The following is a 25115-nucleotide window of genomic DNA, read 5'->3' on the forward strand; positions in this document are numbered from 1 at the left end:
CCTTTCTCTTTGTTCAAGAAGGAATAATGAATTTGAGGTTTATACATCAAACGTTTTTTAGGGGACAGATATTCCCAGCCTTTTTAGAGTTGAAATACTCTAGTCTTCGGTAATTTTGAAACACAGCATTCCCTAACCTTGTAAAAGTACTCAATGGAATATATTTATTTTTTAATGAAAATTTTTTTAATATTTTGCTATGAGATTTTGAGGATACTTTTGCACTTCTTCCGAGGTACACCTGTGATATCCATGGGTGATTATCGCTTATTTGAAGATGAATTTTACACCAAGAAGGAAAACATACCTGGCTCTGACCATCAGAACCAACTATGGCACTAAAACCACAGATCCCTAGGTCCCACTGCAAGGGATTCTGTGTTACCCGCCTATGACAATTTTCTATGCTTTTGAAGAAAGCAAGCATCTTATTCTCAGCTTCTTACAAGTAACCTATTCCATTTTTCCACTATAATTAATCATTCAAAATGCATAGGCTTTTGTTTTCTCCTTAAACTATAAGACCTAGAAGATGATTTAAAAAGGTTGCAGCGGGCTTCCCTGGTGGTGCAGTGGTTGAGAGTCTGCCTGCTGATGCAGGGGACACGGGTTCGTGCCCCGGTTCGGGAAGATCCCACATGCCGCGGAGCGGCTGGGCCCGTGAGCCATGGCCGCTGAGCCTGCGCGTCCGGACTGTGCTCCACAACGGGAGAGGCCACAACAGTGAGAGGCCCGCGTACCGCAAAAATAAATAAATAAATAAAAAGGATGCAGCATTTGGGGCATGGGGGCCATCTTGGGCATTCCCCTGCCAAATTAAAAAAATAATAATAAAGGATGCACCATTTGCTTTTAAAATACAGTTAATATAAGAATAAGACCAAAAAAATTTGATGTATAAATCCCAAACTCATTATTCCTTCTTGAAAAAAGAGAAAAGACCAATTCTCATGGGTCTTTCTGTAAGTGGAAAGTTAGAGAAAGAAAAAGAGAGTTAAATTTAAAGTCAGCAAAAGAATCATTCCATTTGAAACTTGTGTCCTTTTACATTTCTTGGAAAGTATGCCCAGAAATATCTGATAACTGAAGCCTGTGAGAAAGCCATGTCCTTGTGGGAGCTGTAACGTTGTGTCAATAAGGAATCTGTCCGCTTGGTTTTGTTTATTAGTGGTGATGTTTTTTGGATTTGAGTTTTTTTGCCCTTAACTTTAGCAGAAACACAACTCATTTTCCCACGGATTAACACTAAGAACTGATGAAAAAAGAAACATTTATGAAAAGATCAGTGTTACATCCTCATGCTTATTTTCATGACAAGGATATGGTCTGATTTTGCCTAAGTTCCAAATGTATGTGTTGGGGGAAGAGGATTTGAGAGAAGAAAATCTTAAGCAGAGGCTCAAGCTATAGAAATAAGGAGGCAACCAGATTTAGGGCTAGGTCTTGAGTTCCCTAAAGAAAGGTACGTTAAATGTAAAATTAAATTCAATTTATAACACTTGTAATATATGAATATAGTCTCATTGAACAAAATTTAACCAATACAGGTAAAAACACGAGTTCCTCTTGATGTCTCTCTTTTTTTAATTCCAGTCCTCTTTCCAGAAGTAACCCCAGTCATCAGTTTGGATATAATCTTCCACTTTCTTTTCTAAGTATTCACATTCAAATGTATGTGCAAAGGTACACCTAGAAGTATACAGGGATTTTGAAAGTAGATGTGATATCATAGTCTACATATTATTCTGCAACTTGGTTTTTCCCACTTAATATGTCTTAGAGTTTTTTCCAGGTGACCCATTCTATTTTTAACAGCTGCATCATATTCTGTGTTATTAATTTAATCGTATGCATTGATGCACATATTAAATAATTGTTTCTAATTATTCTCAATTGTAAGCCAGGCATAGCGACCACCTTTTTTTTTTTAAGATTCTAATATTTGTTTGTTTATTTATTTATTTACTTCAGCTGTGCTGGGTCTTAGGTGTGGCACGCGGGATCTTCATTGTGGCACGTGGGATCTTAGTTGTGGCATGCAGGATCTTTAGTTGCGGCATGTGAACTCTTAGTCGCGGAGTGCATGCGGATCTAGTTCCCTGACCAGGGATCGAACCCGGGCCCCTTGCATTGGGAGTGTGGAGCCTTAGCCACTGGACCACCAGGGAAGTCCTACAACCACCTTTCTATATGCTTCTTTGTACCCAAGTAAGACTCTTTCTAGGGTAGATTCCTAAAAGCTGAGTTGCTGGGTCAAAAGGCCTGTATATTTGTAATTTTAGTAGGTGCCATTCTATTGCCCTCCAAAATGACTTTACACATCTACATTTCCACCAGCCCTGTACATTACCATCATGCTTGATATGAGCAAGCTTTAAAATGCTTGCAATTAATGGTGAAGGAAAAAATACATACTTTGATTTAATTAGACTTAATATTTAATGCCTTTTGAGAATTATCATATTAATAAATTCACACACACATGCGCAGAGGAACCCTTTGTCTGCCCATATGCTCTAGCCTCAAGTCAGTACTTCCTCCAGAGCCCAGTCTGAAGACAGACCAGATTACGCTAGATTCTGGGGGTAAAGGGGTGACTATTACATGAGGAGAGGTGAGGTAGACAGTGGCTTCTGGAAAATATCCTTCCTACTGGTGTAAATTGATGCCTGGAAATTTCTTTCAGAAAACAAGTCCCTTTAGATTAAGGACTCACCCTTTGCAAAGAGACCTTCACTAACAGAAAGGAGTTGGTCCGTAACGTGAGAGCACTGCATGGCCTCCATAGGCCCTTTCAGCTCGAATGTTCCATGATTCCTCTATGAAATTAGCTAGTTGACAGGAAACACAAGGCCTTGGGGGAATGGAATTCAGGAGGGAGGAGGTAGTCAAGAAATCTCTGCAGCAAGGGCTGACGCAAGGTTTGATTACCTTTGGGCAGTTTAAAGACATTGACTGCGGGAGGGACATGGTTAGGAGGACGCTTTCCACGTCCACCAATTAACCTGGCCGTCACCTCATCTGCCTATAGCTCTGCTCAGAGGGATGTTTCTGTTCAAGCATTAGGCGTCAGCGCCCAGCTAATCAACTGCAATGTATTTAAAACCAGATTAAAAGTTGAAATAGCTCATCTGTGATGTCATGTAAGACACATGAGAAGAGAGGCCAGCCAATTATGTCACTGAGAGCAAAGTTTGGAAGATAAATGTATCATTAGAACAACAGATACAGGCAATTTGATTTTCTTTTATAGAAGAGTCATAACATCTATTTCTTTATAGGGTTGCATGGTTCTCTGGCATGGATTCTGAAGGATTAGAATAATATAGTTGGTATTCTTTTTTGCCTGATGGTCTCTTCCTTTATTGCTTAACCCTATTTGTCAAGGTTCTACTCTTAAATCCCAGACATCTGGGGCATGAGAGGGAGCTTAACATTTCCAAGACATGGTTGTTATAAAGCAATATCATTTCCAGTGTCTTTCCCAGACCCTGACCTTTTGGGTGATGAGTTCTCTAACATTGTTGCAGCATGGAAATCTTTTTAAAAATGAGATAATATGTCATTTGGATGAATAAAGAAATAGAAGAATTCTCGGTCTTAGTCTCAATTGACATTAAGTATTGAGAGGGCTTATGCTTAATTATATTAATCCAGACACAACTAAAAAAGACAGACTGTGTTTAAAACTACAAGTGTTATCTGTCCCTCAATAAAGTTATTGAGAATATTTTTAGTGCATATCATCCTTGTCAATTTCTAAAGCCTCATCTGCTGAATCATTGTCTACACCACTGATATTTCAGCATCCTGGAGCTTTTATGTTTAGGCTTTCATTTCATTACATTGTTTGGTAAAGAAAATGTTCTCAGTGGGCTAAAAATAAAGGTGTACCATGTGTCTGAATTCACCCCTTCTCTGTGGTTCTTTTTTAGACATCCTGAAGGGTTGGGAAAGAACAGGGGAGTTGGGATGGATCCTACAGAGCCGTTGCCATGTGAGTCAGGGTCTCTCTTCATGTTAGCCCTGTTATGCTAGGTTTTCGTTTACATAATGGATAAACCCAATGCCTGTCTTCTGCAGGGATTTTTTAAGTGACTGACACTTTAAAATGAGATTTGAGAATGCCATAGTCCTACTCTGGTCACAAAGGCCAGCAAGGCTGGAGTCTGACACTTGCCTTCTTGGGTTAGTCACACCATCTTGAATCATTGGCTTATTCTCACACCTTTGTTTTGTTTTGTTTTAATTATCTTTTATCATTTCAGAAGCTTTTCTTTAGCAGCAGCAGGGTAATGTCCTATTTAAATAATGTCAAATTCCCTTCTGCTTAGTGCTTTTTAAAATTTTTTTTTCTTTTCTCTTCCACGGTAGATTTATATAGGTCATATCCCTAGCTATCTTAAGCTATGTTATATGGGCAAAGCCTTTTTTTTTCTTTTTCTTTGGCGGTACGCGGTCCTCTAACCGTTGTGGCCTCTCCCGTTGTGGAGCACAGGCTCCGGACGCACAGGCCCAGCAGCCATGGCCCACGGGGCCCAGCTGCTCTGTGGCACATGGGATCCTCCCGGACTGGGGCACGAACCCGTGTACCCTGCATCGGCAGGTGGACTCTCAACCACTGCACCACCAGGGAAGCCCAAAGTCTTTTTTTTTTTTTTGAACTTTATTTTATTTATTTTTTTATACAGCAGGTTCTTATTAGTCATCCATTTTATACACATCAGTGTATACATGTCAATCCCAATCTCCCAATTCATCACACCACCACCACCACCCCACCACTTTCCGCCCTTGGTGTCCGTTCATTTGTTCTCTACATCTGTGTCTCTATCTCTGCCCTGCAAACCGGTTCATCTGTACCATTTTTCTAGGTTCCACATATATGCGTTAATATATGATATCTGTTTTTCTCTTTCTGACTTACTTCACTCTGTATGACAGTCTCTAGATCCATCCACGTCTCTACAAATGACCCAATTTCATTCCTTTTTATGGCTGAGTAATATTCCATTGTATATATGTGCCACATCTTCTTTATCCATTCATCTGTCAATGGGCATTTAGGTTGCTTTCATGACATGGCTATTGTAAATAGTACTGCAGTGAACACTGGGGTGCATGTGTCTTTTTGAATTATGGTTTTCTCAGGGTATATGCTCAGTAGTGGGATTGCTGGGTCATATGGTAGTTCTATTTTTAGTTTTTTAAGGAACCTTCACACTGTTCTCCATAGTGGCTATATCAATTTACATTCCCACCAACAGTGCAAGAAGGTTCCCTTTTCTCCACACCCTCTCCAGCATTTGTTGTTTGTAGATTTTCTGATGATGCCCATTCTAACTGGTGTGAGGTGATACCTCATTGTAGTTTTGATTTGCATCTCTCTAATGATTAGTGATGTTGAGCATCCTTTCATGTTGTTTGTTGGCCATCTGTATGTCTTCTTTGGAGAAATGTCCACTTAGGTCTTCTGCCCATTTTTGGATTGGGTTGTTTGTTTCTTTAATATTGAGCTGCATGAGTTATTTATATATTTTGGAGATTAATCCTTTGTCCGTTGATTCATTTGCAAATATTTTCTCCCATTTTGAGGGTTGTCTTTTCGTCTTGTTTATGGTTTCCTTTGCTGTGCAAAAGCTTTGAAGTTTCATTAGGTCCCATTTGTTTTTTGTTTTTTTTTTTACTTCCATTACTCTAGGAGGTGGATCAAAAAAGATCTTGCTGTGATTTATGTCAGAGAGTGTTCTTCCTATGTTTTCCTCTAAGAGTTTTATAGTGTCTGGCCTTACATTTAGGTCTGTAATCCATTTTGAGTTTATTTTTGTGTATGGTGTTAGGGAGTGTTCTAATTTCAGTCTTTTACATGTAGCCGTCCAGTTTTCCCAGCACCACTTATTAAAGAGACTGTCTTTTCTCCATTGTATATCCTGGGCAAATCCTATTTTGATGAGGAATATTCTCATATCAAAATGCTCAGGATTGCTAAAATATTTCCAAGGCCAAGCCAGTGGCCCACTTGTTTTGAGAGGTATTCATTAGAGTAAAATGCTTTCTCCTTCGACCTCAGCCCCTCTCCCTCTAGTGTTAAATTGCCCAAAGACACAGACTATACCATTAACCTCCAAAGTAGAATTTTTTTCTCACCCCAACCCCACGAGCCTAGATGTGGCCTAGTGGCCCCTAACCTGAGACATTCCACCCAGGAGAGCCACGTATTTCTTCATTTCTAAATGGGAGGGATCTTCTGAAGCTCAGAATTCAGACCTGCATTGCTGAGTATAGTCAGAAGAAGCCTGAGCCGTTCTGGGGTCTATTCCTGGTCGTCACAGGCCTCAGACCGGCTGGTGCTCAACAGTCCCCAAGCTTCCCTAGGCGCCTTTCTACCTCTGCAGCTTCTGTTCATTCCCTACAGATCATCAGGTCAACAGTGGCTGAGTGACTGTTTCATGTCAGGCCCTGCATAAGACCTGGTGAGTGTGGCAAAGAGTCGTAGATGAGCAGGGAAGACCAGCAAGCCAATTGCCCTCAGTCCTCGTGACTTGGGGTGCCAGCCGCCAGCGAATGCGTGCTCTCTGCTTGGGTTTGAATTCCCGAGCCAGCTGTGGAGGGAGTGAGGGCTGCTGTTCCCAGCAGGGTGGAGCTGCCTCTCTCGGCTTCTGCGGGCGCCTTGATGTCATCAGCCAGTGGCAGCAGGCCACCACAGTTGTGTGTGTCGGGGTGAAGCACATGGCACGTTCTCACCAAGTGTGTGCAGGGCATGTCTTTGTTTGGCCCTCCTCTCTCATTTGCTTTCCTAGATTTCCCTTCTCCGCTGTGTGGGGGGTTTTTTGGTTTTTTGTTTTTTCCTTCCATGACTTGGAGTATACTCTCAAGCCCCACCCCATCCTTGCCCTAGCCAAATAGCTCATACACCACACGGAAATTGCTGCTTTCCTCGCCTGTAGCCGGCACGGGACTGTCCGCTCCTCGGGGTAGGGACCATAGCCACCTTCTTCACTCCAAGAATCCTGCTACAGTGCCTGACACACAGTAAGCATGCTGTCCGTGTTTGGTGAATGACTGGATGACTGAATGCCTTTCCCGCCTAGTGGTCCTATGTTTGGCCTTTAGAGGAATCTAGTTGCATATGCTTTTGTTGACAGCACTGTATAATCAGAAAATTCAGACAAACTTGAATTTGAAACTCACCTCTGTCACTTACTAGCTATATATCCTTGGCTAAGTCCCATTCCCTCTCTGAACTTCAGTTTCTATGTCTGTAAAATGGAGGTCATACCTACTTCTCAGTGTTGCCAAGAAGATTAGGTATGATAACATGTAAATACCTAAAATATAGTAATGGTCAATGTTTGTTTTCCTTTCCCTTCTAATTGGCTTTATAGATTCTTCATTCATTCCTCTTTGCACCCAAAATTTGGAGGGTAGGTGTTTGTAATAGTTACAATGGGCTAAACACAAATGACCCCAGAATCTCAGTGGTTTAAAACAACACTGGTAGTTTCTTCTCTGTGCTCTGCGTCCACCTCTGGTGTGCAGGGGCTCTGCCAGACAGCCAGAGACCTGCTCTCCATCTGGCCTCCATGATCACTGAGGCAGGGGGAAGGGGAGGTGGTAACCTGCACACAGGCTTTTAAAGGCTTCCCCTCAGAAGTGGCACATGTCACTGCCACTCATATTTGACAGCCCAAAGTAAGCCCCACGGTCCCACCTCACTCAGGGACACGTGTAATCAATCCTACCACACACCAGAAAGAGGAGACCAGGGTGTCGTTGATTAAACACCAGTGACCACCCTGTAATATTTAAGATGAGTTAACTTTAAAAGTACCATGAAATATTAAGTTACTGTGACCTCGATTGAGAGTGAGGACTGTTGAGCAAATCTTAGTCAGGAAGATTGTAATGACGACTGGATAGCCTTCTCAAGAAAACAGATCATTTTAAGGATATTAAGTGTTGGTTATTAGCTATGGGCACTCGAGTTGCAGTCCAGGCTTTAATATTCATCACAACAGGCAGCAGAGCCCTCTGCTTGTTAGATTACTGATCACTAGATTAGCCCTAGTCTCAGTATGCGCTTGCAGGTAGTAAAAATACGTTTCTTTCCAAATAACCTAGGACTTAAACTTGTCATAATGTAAACTGACCCTTCTAGCTCTTTGCTTAAATTTGGGCTATTTTACTGTGTTTATGCTGTACTTTTTATCATAATCATTTAGTTGTTTATTGATTGTCTGCTGTGGTAAAAGAGTCTGGACTCTGGGTCCTGACTGCCTGGGTTCAAATTATGGTTCTGCCATTAATTGGCTGTGTGGCCTTGGGCAAGTTACTCAACCTCTCTGTGCCTCATTTTCCTCAGCTGTGAAATGGGGGTGATGATAGCATCTACCTATAGGATAGTACTGAGGATTAAATAAATTAATACCTATAAAATACTTAGAATAGTACGTGACACATAAGCGCTCAATAAATGTTAACTATTATCATCATTTTTAGGCAAAGTGGTGGAAATACAAAGGAAATCCAATGCAGGAAGAAGTTTTTATGTTTTATTTGCTGTTGCTTAGAACAGAGCCGCACATCAGGCACTCAGTAGATATTTGTTGAGTGAATCAATGAATGGGCTCTGCCCTGATGAAATTTAAATCCAGCCTAACCCTCGATTCCTTCCTTGGAATAATACGAGAACTTCCTTCTCTCAAATGTACCGTAGCCAACCTTGAATTTTCAGGTCAGCACAGCTCTTGACCTCCCTGACCAGGGGTTTTAATTTTCCCTTCACTTGCCAACTTACTCTCCAACAAATTCTGCCGCCCATTCCAATCCTGGGCTTCACGGGCTGCCCTTCTCTTCGCACCCTCCGTGGGTGACCCTGGCGTGACAACATTGACTTCTCACACAGAGGCTGGTGGCCGCGAAGCCACTCCTCGCGAAGGAGACTGAGTCAACACATGCAAGTTGCTGAGCACACAGCAAGAGCTCAGTACCCACAGCAAGAGCCACTGGAGTGGCCGTGTGGGCTTTGCAGAAGCCCCTGGAGTGGCCACGGCAAGATGAGGCTGCTGCTAGAGGCTTCCTGCCTCGAATGGGCCCTGAGGCTTTTCACAGCCAGTAACCAGACTGCCATGGCGACAGCCAGCAGTTCTCCGTAGAGGTTCGGTTTGGTCTGGTTTCCTTTTGGTTTCTTTTTTGGTTTTGGGTTTTATCTTTCTTCCGGAAGAGTTACACGTTTGTGATCTAGCTGCACGTTCCATTTACTGACCAAATCCTGGGTGCCTGGCTCTGCACGAGGCACGAAACCCACTGCGGTTCTGAGAACTGTCTCATTTTACCAGCTGACAATGAACCGTTTGAGGGACACGACTGTTCCGTAAACCTGGTCCTGAGCTATCATCGCCCAGTTGCTTCACCTGCAGGGAGGCAAGCACTGGGGGCAGAAATGAAGGCAGTTGTGGGCTGGTATGTGAAGAGAGAGTTCAGATGTTACAAACCTGGACAATTTCCCCAGTGGGGGCCCCAAAGAAATCCTAGCCATTTGGAGTTTTTATTTCTAAACTCCCTGTCGACTCCCTTGCCCTTCAGGGAAACAAGAAGCTGAGACCTTGTTTGCTCTTCAGTGTATATCCCACTTTCAGGTCCCAGAGCCGGCTGGAGCTCAGCGGTTCTTCCACCCTCCCCTTACCCATCCTTCAGGGGAAAGAGCTCTGAGCCAGGCCCCTCACTCACCCTCCATGACACATGGTGGACATAGAGTAACTGCGAAAACAGCTGTGGGCTTAAGAATGTCCCTGCCCAGAAGCAAGTGAAAACCTGGAACCCCTGAGCCTCTGTGATAATTCATTTTTGTCGGCAGAGTTTAAATCGCCCCGTAGACGTGCGAGTCATCTGAGCCATCTCCATCAGAGGGTGGAGGAGATGGGTGAGAGCCCACCTGAGACTGGACTGGGGTTGGCACAGGTAGAAGCGCCTAGAAGCCTGCAGACAGCAGCCCGCTCCGCCCGTCAGGAAGCCTGGCTCTGTCCTCAGGGTTGCCCCTTCCAGACCCCAGCTCCCCCTTTCACTGGGACCTGAGCTCAGAGTTGCAGAAGGCAGGCCTCTGCCTATAAGCTTTCCTGGGTTCCCTGCTTTTGCTTCTGGGGTCCGCCCTCAAGGCTCCTCCTGCCCCCAAAAGAGAGGAGGGCAATGGTGGTATTTCTCGCCTTCCCCTCCATGCCAGGGGCCACTGGCAAACCTCTCTGGACTGTGTCCCATCTCCGAATCAGGCACGGCTGACCTCCACGCTAAACCATGCTGCCTCCAAAAGAAAATACAGAAAAGTGATAGATAAGAGGCCTCATTTAGTGGGAGCTTAAATTTCAGGCGTAGCAATGCTGGCTCAGCTCAATGGCGATTTACAACGACAGGTGCAGGGGAGCCTAGATTGAGGCTGAGAGTGATTTTTGTGTGTCTTGGGGGAGGGGCAGGGCGGGGTCTCATTTGATCTGGCTGTTACCAGAAGAAAAATAAACTCCATTTGCCCTTCCATTCTTTTAAGAAACAAAAGGGATGAAAGAAACTTGAGGCCTATAAGCTTCCCTTTTCATTCTTCTCTTTTTCTCAGATAGATCAGAAAATGATTCCATATTATTAACCACCTAGCCTTCCCCAAAAATATAAATAAAGAGACACTACTGTCCCTCCATACTTACAAACCTCATGACAACAAGCTCAGTGAGGCTGGAGCTCAGGAAATATAATGGAAAAGAAAAAACTTAGATTTTTTTTTCTTTTTTTTTTTTTAAAGCTCCTCTAAATGATGGTGAGAATAAGAGGCAGGGGAAGGCCAGACAGTCATTTGAAAGGCTTTTAAATGTGCCATGATTTGGACTTCTGATTTCATCCTTTTCTACAAACGAACGATTAGCTGTAGCACAGGTTTGTGTAATTAGCAGACAGGCCAAACCCTGAGTGATTTATTCACTGTAACTTGGACAAGAAAGCATTGACCAGGGACTTCCCTGGCAGCCCAGTTGTTTGGACTCCGCGCCTCCGCTGCAGGGGACATGGGTTCAATCCCTGGTAGTGGAACTAAGATCCTGCGTGCCACGCGGCACAGCCCAAAAAAAAAAAAAGCATTTCCCAGTGGCGCATCACAGCTAAAAACAACACCGTATTATTCCCACACTCACAATTTTATTGGCATTTCTAGAATAAGGTACAACCTTATTTCTTAAGAATCCTTCACAGGCAATGGACCTTTGGTACTGTTTGTAAAACTGGCAACAAGACTGGGCCTGGGCTAAGTAAGATTCAGAAAGAAGCAGAAAGAGTGTACCTTGATGTGGTCCTTCACAGCTTCCTTCTTGGCCTACTCCTCCAGGAAGCCTTCCAGGCCATCTTCTTGGGGGAGCCCTAGGCCTCTGCTGCAGCTGCGTCAGGTAGAATCACCCCTACCCCCAACACACACACATTTCTGCACTGGAGAATAGGGAGGGACAGAGTGTGCAGGGTAACGAAATGCAGGGCTGGTAGCGGGTGGTGGTACATGAGGAGGACAGGTGGGATTGGCCTCAGCAGGTCTTGGAAGGAGCATCTGGGCTTCCATTTCCCTCTCTCTGAAATGCCAAACTAGCTCATTGGTTCTGAAACTGTGCCCTGGGGGAATACTATTCCCTGCTAAAATCAAATGATGGCGGTCTTCACTCAATTTAACGAAAAATAAAGCAGATCAGGTTTACCCCACCGTAAGTTTCTACCTATTCTGTGTTTTCTTACCTTTGTTGCTGCTTCAGCTTTTGTAGCACCCCAAAAAGAACAGACAAGAAGTGAGCAAATATTAACAGAAGAGCTGCCAGCTGTGCTCAGCTCATGGCCGTGCTCTGGTGCCGCCTTGCCGTGCGTGTAGCATAGCCTTGTTTTCTCCTGGTCTGGAAAACGAGATCAACAGTAGTCATTGTCACAGTGGTCTCTGAGGCTCCCAGGTGCTGTGTCACCTGACAGCTTGTGAAAAGAACCAGATGCAGGTGATCTCTCAAGTCAGCTTTGAGAGGCCAGCACTCCATGTCCAGCTATTCAGAACCACCAGAAATGTCAGCACGCTTTGAACGGGGACTTATGGTATCAATGGCAAGTTAGTAAATCAATAGAGTTCATTCAACAGAATAAAAACAATCAACCTATTAGGAAGCATTGGGAGTGAGATACGGGTTTGAGATGGTGTCTGTGATTACTGTTAAGGAGCTGCCCTCCTTGGGACTGGGCAGGTTCATGACCATGAGCTTAAGTGGTTACGTGGGCATTTCTCCCACTTGTGGCAGGCTTCATTCCTGGAAAAGGGGCCCAAAGTCGAAATGATATGAGGGAAATCTGATTTTTCCTATGGTGATAGCTCCGATAATAGGAGATTGTGTAACTGATCAAAAATCAATGCCTACCTTTTGAAAGAAATAGCCTCAGGACTTCCCTGGCGGTCCAGTGGTTAAGACTCCACGCTTCCACTGCAATTCGATCGCTGGTCCTGGAGCTAGGATTCCACGTGCTGCACAGCGCAGCCAAAAGGAAAGAAAAGAAATAGCCTCAAACCTGGTATTTTATTTACTCTGAATGCTGAACTTCACAGTCCCCTTGTCTAAGGTGACTTGGATTGATTTAATAGGATAACATAATAACCGACGTGAAATTGTACTACTTAACATGATGCGGCATCACAGCAGTTTTTATACTTAATTAACCCTTCCTTAATTAACCACATAAACTCTTAAGATAAAGAGACTGTGTTGGTATAGTTAGGGTAGTCATAAAAGCTGCTTTGGAGAGACTTTTCAGAAGCATCTTGGAGGAAATGCTTTGGAATGGTTGGGGCCGTTTCCTTATTTCTGCAGTGACCCAGGGTTATTGGTCTTGCTGCCTCCTTGGCTCTTCCTGAGGCAGCACAGACGTTCAGGATCAAGAGGCTGCTTGTCCCGCTGCCTCCATCCTGCCTCCTGGGCCTCACTGGCAACTTGACTTTGTTCCCTGCCTTAATGAAAGATGCAAGTTCCAAAGCATATTCCTGACGACGTTCCTTCCTTCAGGTTTCCCGCACCGCATGTCAGACCTTGGGCTAGAATTCTGGGCAGTCACATTCTCTCGTGGCTGTACAAGACTTTCCACGTCCGCCACACCTCCCCAAACTGCCTAATAATAATAGATTTCAGCTGTCATTTCTTCCCTGTTTCCAACTGTTATAAAAAGCTGAATTTGCTGGAGGCTTAAAAAAGTAGTGGGACTGGTTTTGTGTTCTGTTATATATTTTAAGATGATAGCTGATACATTTAAAAGATTATACTATATATATATATATATTATAAAGCATAATTACATAATAAACACCCATGAACTCATCGCCCTATCCCAAAGGGTCCTTACCCGCCCACCTCCTCCCCCCAGCGGTAACCACTTTCTGAAGCTTGTATTTATCACTGCCTTTCTTTTAAAAACAGTTTTATCTCATATGCACGTATACCCAAACCACGTAGAGTTTAGTTTTGCTTATTAAACAGACAAGCCAAATTTATGCAGCCAATTGAGTTGCTCTTCGCCGAGCAAAGCCTTTATGAGAGCTGATCCACTCACACGTGGAGGCTGCACTTGCTCAGACCCATCTGCGAGCCCTTTGTTTGAAATTTCCTGCAGAGATAGTTTATCAGCTCCTCAAGAATCACACTTTATGGCGTGTTTGGTCTGATTCAGCTCTTTTTCCCATTATCTCTCTGTTTTCCCCATTCATTTATTTAAGGAATATTTCGTGGGTGCTTCTAGGAACCAGCGGTTCCTAGAACCAGCGCTATGCTAGAGACCAGCGGAGAACCAGGGAGAGCCCCGGCTTCCCTGGAGCATGTCGCCACCCCTCCCCTCCTTTCCTCCTCTGTCACTGGAGCAATAACTAGAGGCCACAGGCTAAGGAGATTCCAGGACACTGAGCAGGATCCAGTGAACCAAGGGGGCATGGGACCGATGTGGCCTGAGAGCCCGAGGGGAGACCTATGGAGGGACTTCCGGGGGTGGTCCAGTCTCCACGAGCCCTGCCTTGGGCCCTTTGTGGCCTCACCGGGACACCTTCTGACCCTGATTTTCTTTGTTAGGCCAGGCTCACTAACACTGTCATCCAAGCATACACACGTTATCTCCGCACCCACTGAGGAGCCCCTGCCGTGTAGTGTAGATCAACGATCCTACAAGGAAAGAGGAAGTCAGCCCTGTAAGACCTGAAGGCTGATTAAAAAAAAACAGATTATGGTTTTTTTATGTTAGAAGAAATTAGAAGTCACACTAGGTCATTAAATATTAGATTGATAACACAGATACATTGCCCTGTAGTATAAATATGAGACCTCAGAAATACGTGTGTATAATATTTTTCATTTATATACAATATAATGTATAATATAAATAATACATATATATAATTCATGTGTTCTCAACCAGCCTCCACACGACCCATTCACCAAAATAACTTACATCCTGCGATCCCTCAATAAAGTAGAACAACTCAGGCCAAAACTCTGACCCCCTCAGAGCTCTAAGGCAACCTCCGCTTGCCTGGGCACATCTGCTCATCCTGGTTGAGCCGTGTGATTCCCAGGAGCCAGTTATGTTTGTTCCCAAACCTGCTTATGCCAGTTGTATTTGTTATTAAATAAATTAAATTAAATGTTTAATTAAATGTTCTCTGAGGAAATATGAATTCAAAATAAATTGTTTCAGAGAAAACCAAATTGAATGCTTTGAAAGACTCAGTAAAGATGAATCATTTTAAACATGCTTTTGAATTAGGTATGAACAGGATGATTGTGAAAGATTGAAGGGAAAAAAACCCATTAAAATCTAGAAGAATTCTGTTCTCAGATTGTGCTACAGGGGTCTAACTTCTTATTCCACTTTAAATGGACTAAAATTGGAAATTATACACAGTACATAATTTTTTTAAAAAAAGAACTCTAATCAGCAGATAATACTCAAACAAAAGACTTTTCTCAAAATAGTAGTGAATAAACAGATGTTTGTGTTTTAATTTTAAACAAAGTTGTACGTACACACAAATACACATATATGTGTATGTATACGTGTGGGAGAGAGATCAATTTTTCATGATCCCCCTCTTTAAATGACTTCTAATCACCTATTGGTCCCAATCACATTTGAAAAAGAGAACTTCTATTATAAATATTACCAGGACTTCCCTACTCAAGAGTGGTTTTACACAGTCAACCTCCCGAAAAGATTTCAGATGTGACACCACTTGCTAAGGTTTATTTGGTTTTTTATTTTGTTTGGTTTTGTTTTCATTTGCCAACCTTTTATAGAGAGCCATGAAAAAGGGCTCCATCTTTAAAACAATGGTTTGAAAAGAGAGAAAAGGCAATGTCGGACAGCCGGATGGATGAGGGAGGTCATGACTTCCCAGCGCTCTGCCCTTTCTGCTTTCTGGCCGCATTGCCCTCCCAAGCCAGCCTTTTCTCTAACTGCCCCAGGAGCCCACAGAGATGGGTCCCCTGCTGCCAGGGGTTTGCTGAGAGACACAAGGGTGGGATGCAAATTGGAAAATGGACCTGATGTTCTCAAACTCTGGGCTAGAAGTAGGATGAGGAGGCCATCCTTGGATAATTTGGGTCCAGATAAGAAAAGAACCCCTTGAACAGGCTCAACTGATATTCTTTGACCCTAGCTCTTCTCAATCAGATGTAAGGGACTTTTACAACTGTGACGAGAATAATATCACTCAATAGGGAGACATTTAAAATCCAATTCCAGCCATGTCCCCCAGTTTATCCAGCCATACAGGTTCCGTGTGTGTGTGTGTGTGTGTGTGTGTGTGTGTGTGTGTGTGTGTGTGTGAAGGCCTTAGGTGAGGGTGCTTCATCTCTAATCCAGACTGAAGCTTTGGATAAGGCAGCCTCCTGATACAAGATTCTTTATTTTCCTGAATACCTAAGAAATAAAACCAAACTTCTGGAAGCCAGGCTCTTTTGAAAAAGTTCCCCATGCACCAGAAAGGTTCAAGGCTGCTCCGTGAGAGAACCAAACAGAAGGACTTAGGCAGACCGGAGTGAGGAGTCCAGCTTTATTTCAGCCCTCCCAGGAGGATCTGAAACAGGAGGGGAGGGGGCAGGGCACAACCTTTGAAAGAATGACATAGCCTGAGGACATGACATGAGCTGATTAGAACCAAAAGGGTCCAAGATGGTGGACAAGTCGACGTACACTAGACCTTGAGCCTCAGTATATGCTCATTGTACTACATTAGCATGCTAAATGACACACCCACGGGCGCCATGACAGTTCCAAGACCGACCATAAAGATCAAAAAGTGGGTGGTGGCCCAATTCCTGGAAATCCCCACCCCTTCCCGAAATAGCTGGAATGCTCCTCCCACTCATTAGCCTATGAAATTACCCACCCCTCTAAAAACTGACAACCCCATACCCTGGTACTTTTCTCACCTTCTGAGATGGCCCACACTCTGTCTGTGGAGTGTGTTTCTCTCTAAATAAATCCACTTCTTACCTATCGCTTTGTCTCTCATTAAACTCTTTCTGTGATGAGACATCAAGAAGCTGAGCTTCATTAAGTCCTGAAACCAGGTGTGTGATCTCAGTTGGAAGACTGTGGGTTTTGGCTGGGTTTGAGTCCCAATCTGAGTTTGGGCCGGGTTTGAGTCCTGGCTGCGTGGGTTCAAGTCCCAGTCTGAGGTGCACGGTTTCAGATCCCTGAGCTCTTCAGCCTTCTCTCCATTTTACCTTTGTTTTTGCTGGAAATGTGGGTCCCTGCAGTGCACAGAGCCATGGAAACCGCTGTCCTCCCTCTGCCGAGGTAAAGCAACTCCAGTAAGTGGAGACGGGTGAGAGGGGGCCGAGGGCGGGCAGATGTGGACACAGGAGCCCTATTTTGTTGCTCCGAGGAGTAACTGGACCCCTGCCCAAGAGATCCCCAAGCCCTCCAAAGAAAGAAATTGCAGGGGCATGAGTCATCCCCTATTTTAGGCGAACACAGGGGTGCCCTGCGGGACTGAGGGCCTCCCTTATCAAGGAGCAGGCAACTGAAGTACGCAGATTGTGCTTGGCCAAAGGCTAGGATCAGCTTCTGGTTTATTATCTATTTAACTAAGTGGATTAAATGAGAATTGACTGGAATTGTACACTTAGGGGTCCCTTACAAAACACCATTATCTCATAAGCTGGCTTAATGGAACAGGCTGTCCGGGGCTTATTAGAAGTAACTGAATACAGTGCCTTACAGGGCAGAGATCCAATGGAGGGTGTGGGGCAGGCCCGGGAGATCCCACACCTTGTGTGGCCACAAAAGATGGGCCTGGGGTATAACTGCAAACCATACTATTAGCGTCTACCCCCAGAGACAGGCCCAGATCTTCCCAAGAAGAAAGGCATCTGCCATTCACTCCACTGTTAAAGCACTTCTTCGATATTAAGGGTGAACTAAGTGCTTTACTGATCTTTTATGTATGTGGACTCCAGCACATATGAAAGACAGCAGAGTAGAGTGGTTAACACAACCGTCTTGGGCATTAGACTGCAAGAGTTTACATCTTAGCTTTACCACTTACTACTTGAGTGACCGTGTGTCACTTAACTTCTCTATGGCTCAGTTTCCCCATCTGCAAAATGGGGATGATAGTAGTACCTACCTCATTGGGTTTCTGAGGAGATTAAGTGAGCTAATATGTATAAACTTCTTGGAATAGTGTCTGGCATAAGTGATTCTATACGTGAGCTTTCAGTGATTATAGCTTTTACACCAAAAAAGAATTCATCCCATTTCATAGCTTTTGCACCCGCATCTCCTTTAGCTATTAACTGCAGCATGATATGGAATGAGCTGCACTCACAGAGGAGATATTCTGAATGGTGGGAGGCAGTGTACGTGGAGGAGGTCAGGGCTGTGATCAGAGAGACATTTTGCTGGAGATGGTGATGCGATCTTACACGTCATTTATCTTCTCTTATCCCCATTTCTGTGTGTGTGTGTGTGTGTGTATGTGTGTGTGTGTTGAGACTTTCATTATAGGGTTTAGGTAAGTGAATGTAAATTCTGCTTTTGGTGAAGATTGATATAATTATGAAGATGCTCAGAGATGAGACCCCTTTGGCCTGGTGTCCCAGAAACATGTACATTTTAGAGGACTTGCTTTGAGGGTAACAGACACGTCGGAAAGGATCGCTGGACAGACCCACTGGACAGAAGTTGCCCTTGTGCAGTTGGTTTGAACAATGGAGATAATTGACTGTTTTTCAGGAAGGTTTTAGTGTATTTATAAATTTTGTACTTTTTTTTTCTTCCAGCAATTTCTTTGACAGTGTTATTTTTCTGTTGGGTTCCTTTGAGTTCAATTTACCTGTAATCTGTAAACATTTCTTCTATCAACAACCTGCTCCACAATTGACCTAACTCTTCAGAATTACACAGCCTTTGCTTAAACTACTTCCAATGTATAAGCTACAATTTCCATGTATAATTTATAATTTTCAGTACTCTATAATCCAGGAGATGATTCTATTCCACTCAGCCTAATAGATGAACATTACAGTCCTCACTTTTCAAAAAGTTGAAGGAGACCGTATGAAAATTTGTATGAACCTTTCTGTTCTGTAGAATTACTTTAAATTTAAGAAGTCTAGCCTATTAGCTGAATTGTGTTTTAGAAGAATTGAAACACCGTGCATGGTGTTAGAACTAGTAATGCTTTCTTCTTGTTTTCATGCCATTTTTAATTTAAAGGAGTAGTAGTACATAGTATACAACACTTAGATATAATTGATGTAATTTCCCATATTTTGAATGGCTCAGGCTGGGAGTTTAAGGAAAGAAGCCACATGAATCAGTGAGAAGCCATAACCTTCCAGGGTTTCTTCTGGCTGATTATTGACTAATGCATAGATGCTCTGGACCTGTGGATCTCACCTTTTCTTGATTATGAACCTCTTTAAGAATAAGGAGGAAGTTGTGGACATGCTTCTCAGAAAATGACACAAAGCTTGGCATAGAATTCTAGAGAGTGTACACGAACTCCCTGAATTTTCTGTCGAATCCCTGCTTCCCCACTGGAGTTCACTGAACACGGGGAGGCTTCCTCTCACTAGGCTTGACCACCCTTTTGATTTTTTTTTTTTTTTTTCCGGTACGCGGGCCTCTCACTGTTGTGGCCTCTCCCGTTGCGGAACACAGGCTCCGGGCACGCAGGCCTAGCGACCATGGCTCACGGGCCCAGCCGCTCCGCAGCATGTGGGATCTTCCCAGACCAGGGCACAAACCCGTGTCCCCTGCATCAGCAGGCGGACTGTCAACCACTGCGCCACCAGGGAAGCCCCTGATTTTGTTAATGACAGTGAGTTGGAAATTTCTGGAGACCAGGAAATAGAGACTAGTCAGAGGATTTTTTTGATACAATAAGAAATATGCATATTGGTCTTTGTCCACAGTTCTTAGCACACAACTCTTAAAACCCTTGGAATTTCCAGAATGATGAGAGTGTCTTATATGCTAATGGGATGATTGGTGGTTGGGGGAATAATAGCTTCAGGATGGGAGCTGGTTGCCGGAAAAACCAAGGCATGTTTAGAGTAGTGGAACTTTCAGCCTTACCCCCGCAACTTCCAGAGTGAAGAGAGCCGCTGAGAGATGCATTAATCACCAGTGGCCAATAATTTAATCAATTGTGCCTATGTAATGAAACCTCCATAAAGTCTCCTAAACAATAGTGTTTGAAGAGCCTCTTGGTTGGTGAACACATCAAGATACTGGGCAGGTGGAGCACCTGGAGAAGGCATGGAAGTCCTGCTCTCCTTCCCCCATACCTGGCCCTCTGCATCTCTTCCATTTGACTGTTCCTGAGTTGCATCCCTTGTAATAAACTGGTCCCAGTAAGTAAAGCACTTTCCTGAGTTCTGTGAGCTGTTCTAGCAAATCATTGAACCTGAGGAAGGGGTCATGGGAACCCCTGATTGATAGGTCAGGAGTGCAACGGGCAACCTGGGATTTAAACTTGGCATCTGAAGTGGGGGCAGTCTGGGTGGGGTCTGCACTAACTCTACATAGCTAGTGGCAGAATTGATTTGAATTGTAGGACACTCAGTTGATGTGTGGAGAGTTAGAGAATTGGTTGGTATGGGGGGAAAAGTCCACACATTTGGTGTCAGAAGTGTGAGTAAAAACAGTTCAGAATTTTGCCCTCCCTTTAAGAGTTATATACAGTGTTCCACAGTTATTGAAAGTACAGGCTCAACTATCTACACACTGTGTCTGCTGCCATTGGGTTCCTTTGGATGTTCCTATGTACTTTAGATACACTCCATTTTAGTTGAAGCTTGTTTGGATCTACTCTACTTCCTAAAAACTTCTCTCTTTATCAAAATTAACAAGTATCTCCTCACTTCACATCCACTAGGAGAGCTACAATCAAGAAGATAGTTGATAACAGCATTTTTGAGGATGCAGAGAAAACCCTCTTACACTGAGGGTGGGAATGTAAAATGGTGCTGTCACTTTGGAAAACAGCCTAGCAATTCCTCAAACGGTTAAATACAGAGTTGCCACATGACCCAGAAATTCTATTCCTAAATATGTACCCAAGAGAAATGAAAATGTATGTCCACACAGAAACTTGTACATGTAAAACTAGAAGCATTATTCATAATAGCCAACATGTGGAAACACCCAAATGTTCACCAACCAATGAATGGATATTTAAAATGTGGTATATCTATACAATGACTGTTAGTCAGCAATAAAAAGAAACTAAGTGCTGATGCAGCCTACAACTTGGATGAGCCCTGAAAACATTGTGCTAAGTGAAAGAAGCCAGTCACAAAAGACCATATATTCTATGATTCCATTTATATGAAATGTCCAGGGTAGGGAAATCCATAGAGACAGAGAGCAGATCAGTGGTGCCAGGGTCTGGGGGTAGGGGGAAAGGGGGAGTGACAGTTAACAGGTATGGAGTTTCTTGTTGAGGTGATAAAAATGTTCTAAAGTTGATTGTAGGAATGATGATTGTACAACTATGTGAATACACTAAAAGCTATTGAATTGTACACTTGAAATGGGTTAACTGTGTGGTGTATGAACTGAACCTCAATAAATGTGTTCTGAAAAAAAGAATATAGATTCTGGACCCAAGCTGCCTGTGTTAAAATCACCCTGGCAGCTCTGGTGTCCCGAGACAAGGATTTGGGTGCAAGTACTGTATTTGAGAAGATGTCCTAGGCAGTGTGGTCAGGACGTAGGGAAGTGAGACAGGAGAGGAAGGAAAGCCAGTAGAGGAGGCATTCATGAGTGAGTTACTGTTGGGGGCAACTGGGGCTCAGTCCTGCTGCCCCCTCCATAAGGCTATGGAGACCACAATTCAGAATGGTACCCCCCAAGCGATGAGAAAGCTCTGTTGTTTCTGAGTGCTGACTTCTATGCTTCTAACCAGAGAAAGGCCCCAGACAGGAGGAGAGATACACAGAGACAGAGACAGACAGACACAGAGGCAGACATGCAGGTACTTGAGGCAGGAAGCAGAGGGCACAAGAACTGTTCCCCAAACCTACAGGTGAACCAGTCCAGAATGACTGAACGAACATGGGCTGAACATAGACAGTGTGCTGATGGGAGTGTTCCTTAATCTCTCTGGCCCTCAGCTCCCTCATCCTTTGTATGGGGGAAAGAATAGCTCCTGTCTCATAAGGGTGATGTGGGGATTGATGAGTTCATGTATCTGCAATATTTCAACAGTCAAAAATACTCATCTTGAATCTTTCTCTATTTTTTGAACTTCTGACTTACCATGATCATTCCTCTTCTGCATGAGCTTGTAACAAGACAGAGAAGCAATGCATCTATTATGAGTTTCAAAAAGAAATAGAACCACTTCCGAGAACAGTCTTCTCATTAGGCCCCCTTTGTGTTTGATCAGCTCTGAATGGCTGCCTTTTGAAATACGCCATAAGCTTTGTTAGCGCATTATATGCCCATCCCAGCAAGTTCTGTTATTGGAGCAACTCTATGATCTTTCTCATTCTTGCTATTCTATTTTATGGAAACTGTTGTTGGGATTCAAGTGAGAGCGGTTCATCACAGTACTCTGTTGTGTTTTCCTTTGTGTCTCCTATTTTCCCAAAGCTGCGTTCAGAGGACACTAGACCCTGGGGAGCTTTCTTTTTGTGAAACCTCTGCAGTCTAGGGGTTGAAGCCAGTGGCTGCAATCCCAGGCAATTCTGAGTTCTGCTTCTGTCAAAGGCGTTTACACTCAATGTGTTTCATTGCTCAGGGATGATTGAAACAGCCCAGTTGGTGAACAGCCAGGGGGAAATAGGGTTAAAAAACAACAACAACAACTACGTTACATGAGCTCAACCTGTCACGATTACAACTCACTGTAAAGATTTGTTCAGCGAAGCAAATATCTCTGGATTGTTTCAGGCTGTGACTCTTCAATTAACCTGACATTTCACAAGTCCAGAAGGGCCGTGGATGAACTCTTTACTTCGCTTCGGGATATTGCTGGAGCTCGGAATCTCATGAAACAGTTTAAGTCTGTATATGTTCCTGGAAATCATACCCACCAGGCAAGTACATATGTTTTAAAGTAACCGTCTAATCTGTGTTGTGTTTTTAGGATTCAGAGACTGAAAGAAAAGTTTCCATTTTAACCTCTCTAAAATGAAGGATCTGTTCAAGATGAAATCCAAGGCCCTTGTAGTCCAGAGTTCTGGGTTCCCCTGAATCTGAAAGCTTCCCAGTTTATTTGTATTTCAGGCTCGATGCAGTGAGATGAGCACTGGATTACGGGTCAGTGCTGCTTTATAACTGCCCCAGAGCTGTTCTGTCACCTTAAGCAAGTCCCTAAGCGCCAGATGTGGGGTGGCCTTAGTGCCCACGTTTCTGGATCTAAGAGTAGCAAAATTACCTAATAACGTTATGGCAAGGGAAAAAGAAGCTGATGCCAGCAAAAATGTTTGTTATTTAAAATGCCCCCACCGCTTTATTAGGAGAGTAGGAGAACCTTGCAAGGATGTTTTGACCAGGGAGTAGGAAGACGGTATGAGAATCCAAGATTGAAGGGGTAATTGCTCTATCAAAACTCCGTGGGGCGAGGTGCGGGGGAGGCACGGGGAGGCACGGAAAGACCCAAAGGGAAGATGAAGGGGTGAAGGAAAGCTGGGGCCATCGAGGCTGGGCAGTCTCTGTTGGACAAGGAAGAGACACCCCGCAGGTTCCTGGTGGCCAGAGGTGAGCTTTCAAGGAAGAACAGATGTTTCTGACAGAAAAGATCATTGGGTTTTGCTGTGGAGTGTGTGAAGGAATCTTCTCTTCCATCTCCCCATGAAATAGTCAGTAAAATTCGCTCCATTTGCTAAGGCTTTTTGGAGAGTTGAATGAGCTGTTAGTGGCGACTAGGACATAGTGAGGGGTTCAGCTTGAGGGTTCTGACTCTCTAAGGTGGGCATGTCGACAACAGCTAAGGTTACCTGCTACCACCTAGCAAAATCCAGATTCTTCCTCCCATATATTTGTATAGTAGCTGATACTTGAAGAGTCCCCTACATTTGGTTTTCCCTTTGATCCTCACGACAAGTAGGCCAGAGAGGTATTCTCATCCCGAGACCCAGGAAGCAGGCACACAGGTGGGCCAGGGCCTGACGCCAGGTCTTTTCTGCCAACCCAAAACCTCCCTGCTTGCAGCACCGTGGTTCTCCTGGGGGGTCTAGGAATTATGACTGATAATGCTGATCTCAGATACTGAAATCACCCACCAAGACACAAAAGACCTTAGAAATTGGCACTCAACTTAGTAATATAAATTCCCATCTTTTGTTCAATGATCTGAGACCATCACTACCACGAAATACAGATAATATCACTCAGATAAAAAAAAAATCACTCAGATAATTAATCAGTTGTAGTTTTGTCATGAAACAATTACCAGTCTTAAATATGGCAGTATGGACTGGTCCTAGAAGACGTGATAGAAATGCTGACATATGATGAAATTTAGACCAAAGGATATCAAGAAGCAAGTGTCTGCTATCATTGGCAAGGGGAAGATAAACCACTAAATTAATGAGGTCTTTTCAGTTTTGTGATCATCATGGTGACTAATTTGGCCAACTTCACATAAACATGTATTAGCTATAAATCTTGGGCATAATAAGGACAGTGATAAGTTTCCTAGACTTTATCTCCCTGCTAGCAACACAGTTGCTCCAGACCTCAGAACCCTGTCTGAGCAGACATCGCCTTTGGAAAATGAACTTTCCCTTGTTGCATACACTTCCCTTACAGTGAGTCAGTAACATCAACTCGTTCACCAAAAATCCTAAATGTCAGTGAGTGGAAGTGGGTTCAAGGCAGGGAGTATATGTGTATCTTGAGGAGATTAAATAATAATTATACAGACACTTAGTGAAATGCTGTGCAACCAATAAAATGAGTGGAATCTAAATATACTTGGCAAGGACTGTATTTGGGTCCTTGTCCTGGGCTCTGCTTGGAGAATTCAGAATAAAACGGGTTCATGTTCTATTGGGTGTAGATGTACATCTATTGGGTGTAGATGTAGATCATTATGTAAAGCATTATCCTATTTTTGTTTAAAAATAAAAAGTACATGGGTGTATATATTTAATAAGTCTTTAACATTTTAGGAAAATTTTATAATGGTTACATGTGGGGAACAGAAAGGGTTAGATGCACAAGGAGGAACTGTGGCTTCTTGCTTTATACTCACATATGTAGAGGAAGAATTTTTGATGGGATTATGGATAATTTTTACCTGTTTGAGTTTTTCAACACTTTTTGAACTTAAAGACGTTTTCAGGACTTCCCTGGTGGCGCAGTGGTTAAGAATCTGCCTGCCAATGCAGGGGACACGGGTTTGAACCCTGGTCTGGGAAGATCCCACATGCCGCGGAGCAACTGAGCCCACACGCCACAACTACTGAGCCTGCGCTCTAGAGCCCACGCACCGCAACTACTGAGCCTGCGTGCCACAACTACTGAAGTCCACATGCCTAGAGCCCGTGCTCCGCAACGAGAAGCCACCACAGTGAGACGCCCGCGCACTATAACGAAGAGTAGCCCCCGCTTGCTGC

The 25115-nt window shown here is 43.7% G+C and overlaps 1 protein-coding gene across 1 annotated transcript in view; it reads left to right on the forward strand.

Annotated features, from left to right (window-relative positions):
• Window positions 1–25115, forward strand: part of SCFD2 (sec1 family domain containing 2) — a 398024-nt gene that overhangs the window by 336359 nt on the left and 36550 nt on the right. The window contains exon 6 of the mRNA XM_060012557.1: window positions 22444–22589. Within this exon, the coding sequence (XP_059868540.1) occupies window positions 22444–22589 (146 nt within the window). The remainder of the gene's footprint in view (window positions 1–22443; window positions 22590–25115) is intronic.

The sequence above is a fragment of the Delphinus delphis genome, chromosome 5, assembly GCF_949987515.2.
Source record: "Delphinus delphis chromosome 5, mDelDel1.2, whole genome shotgun sequence".
NCBI lineage: Eukaryota > Metazoa > Chordata > Mammalia > Artiodactyla > Delphinidae > Delphinus > Delphinus delphis.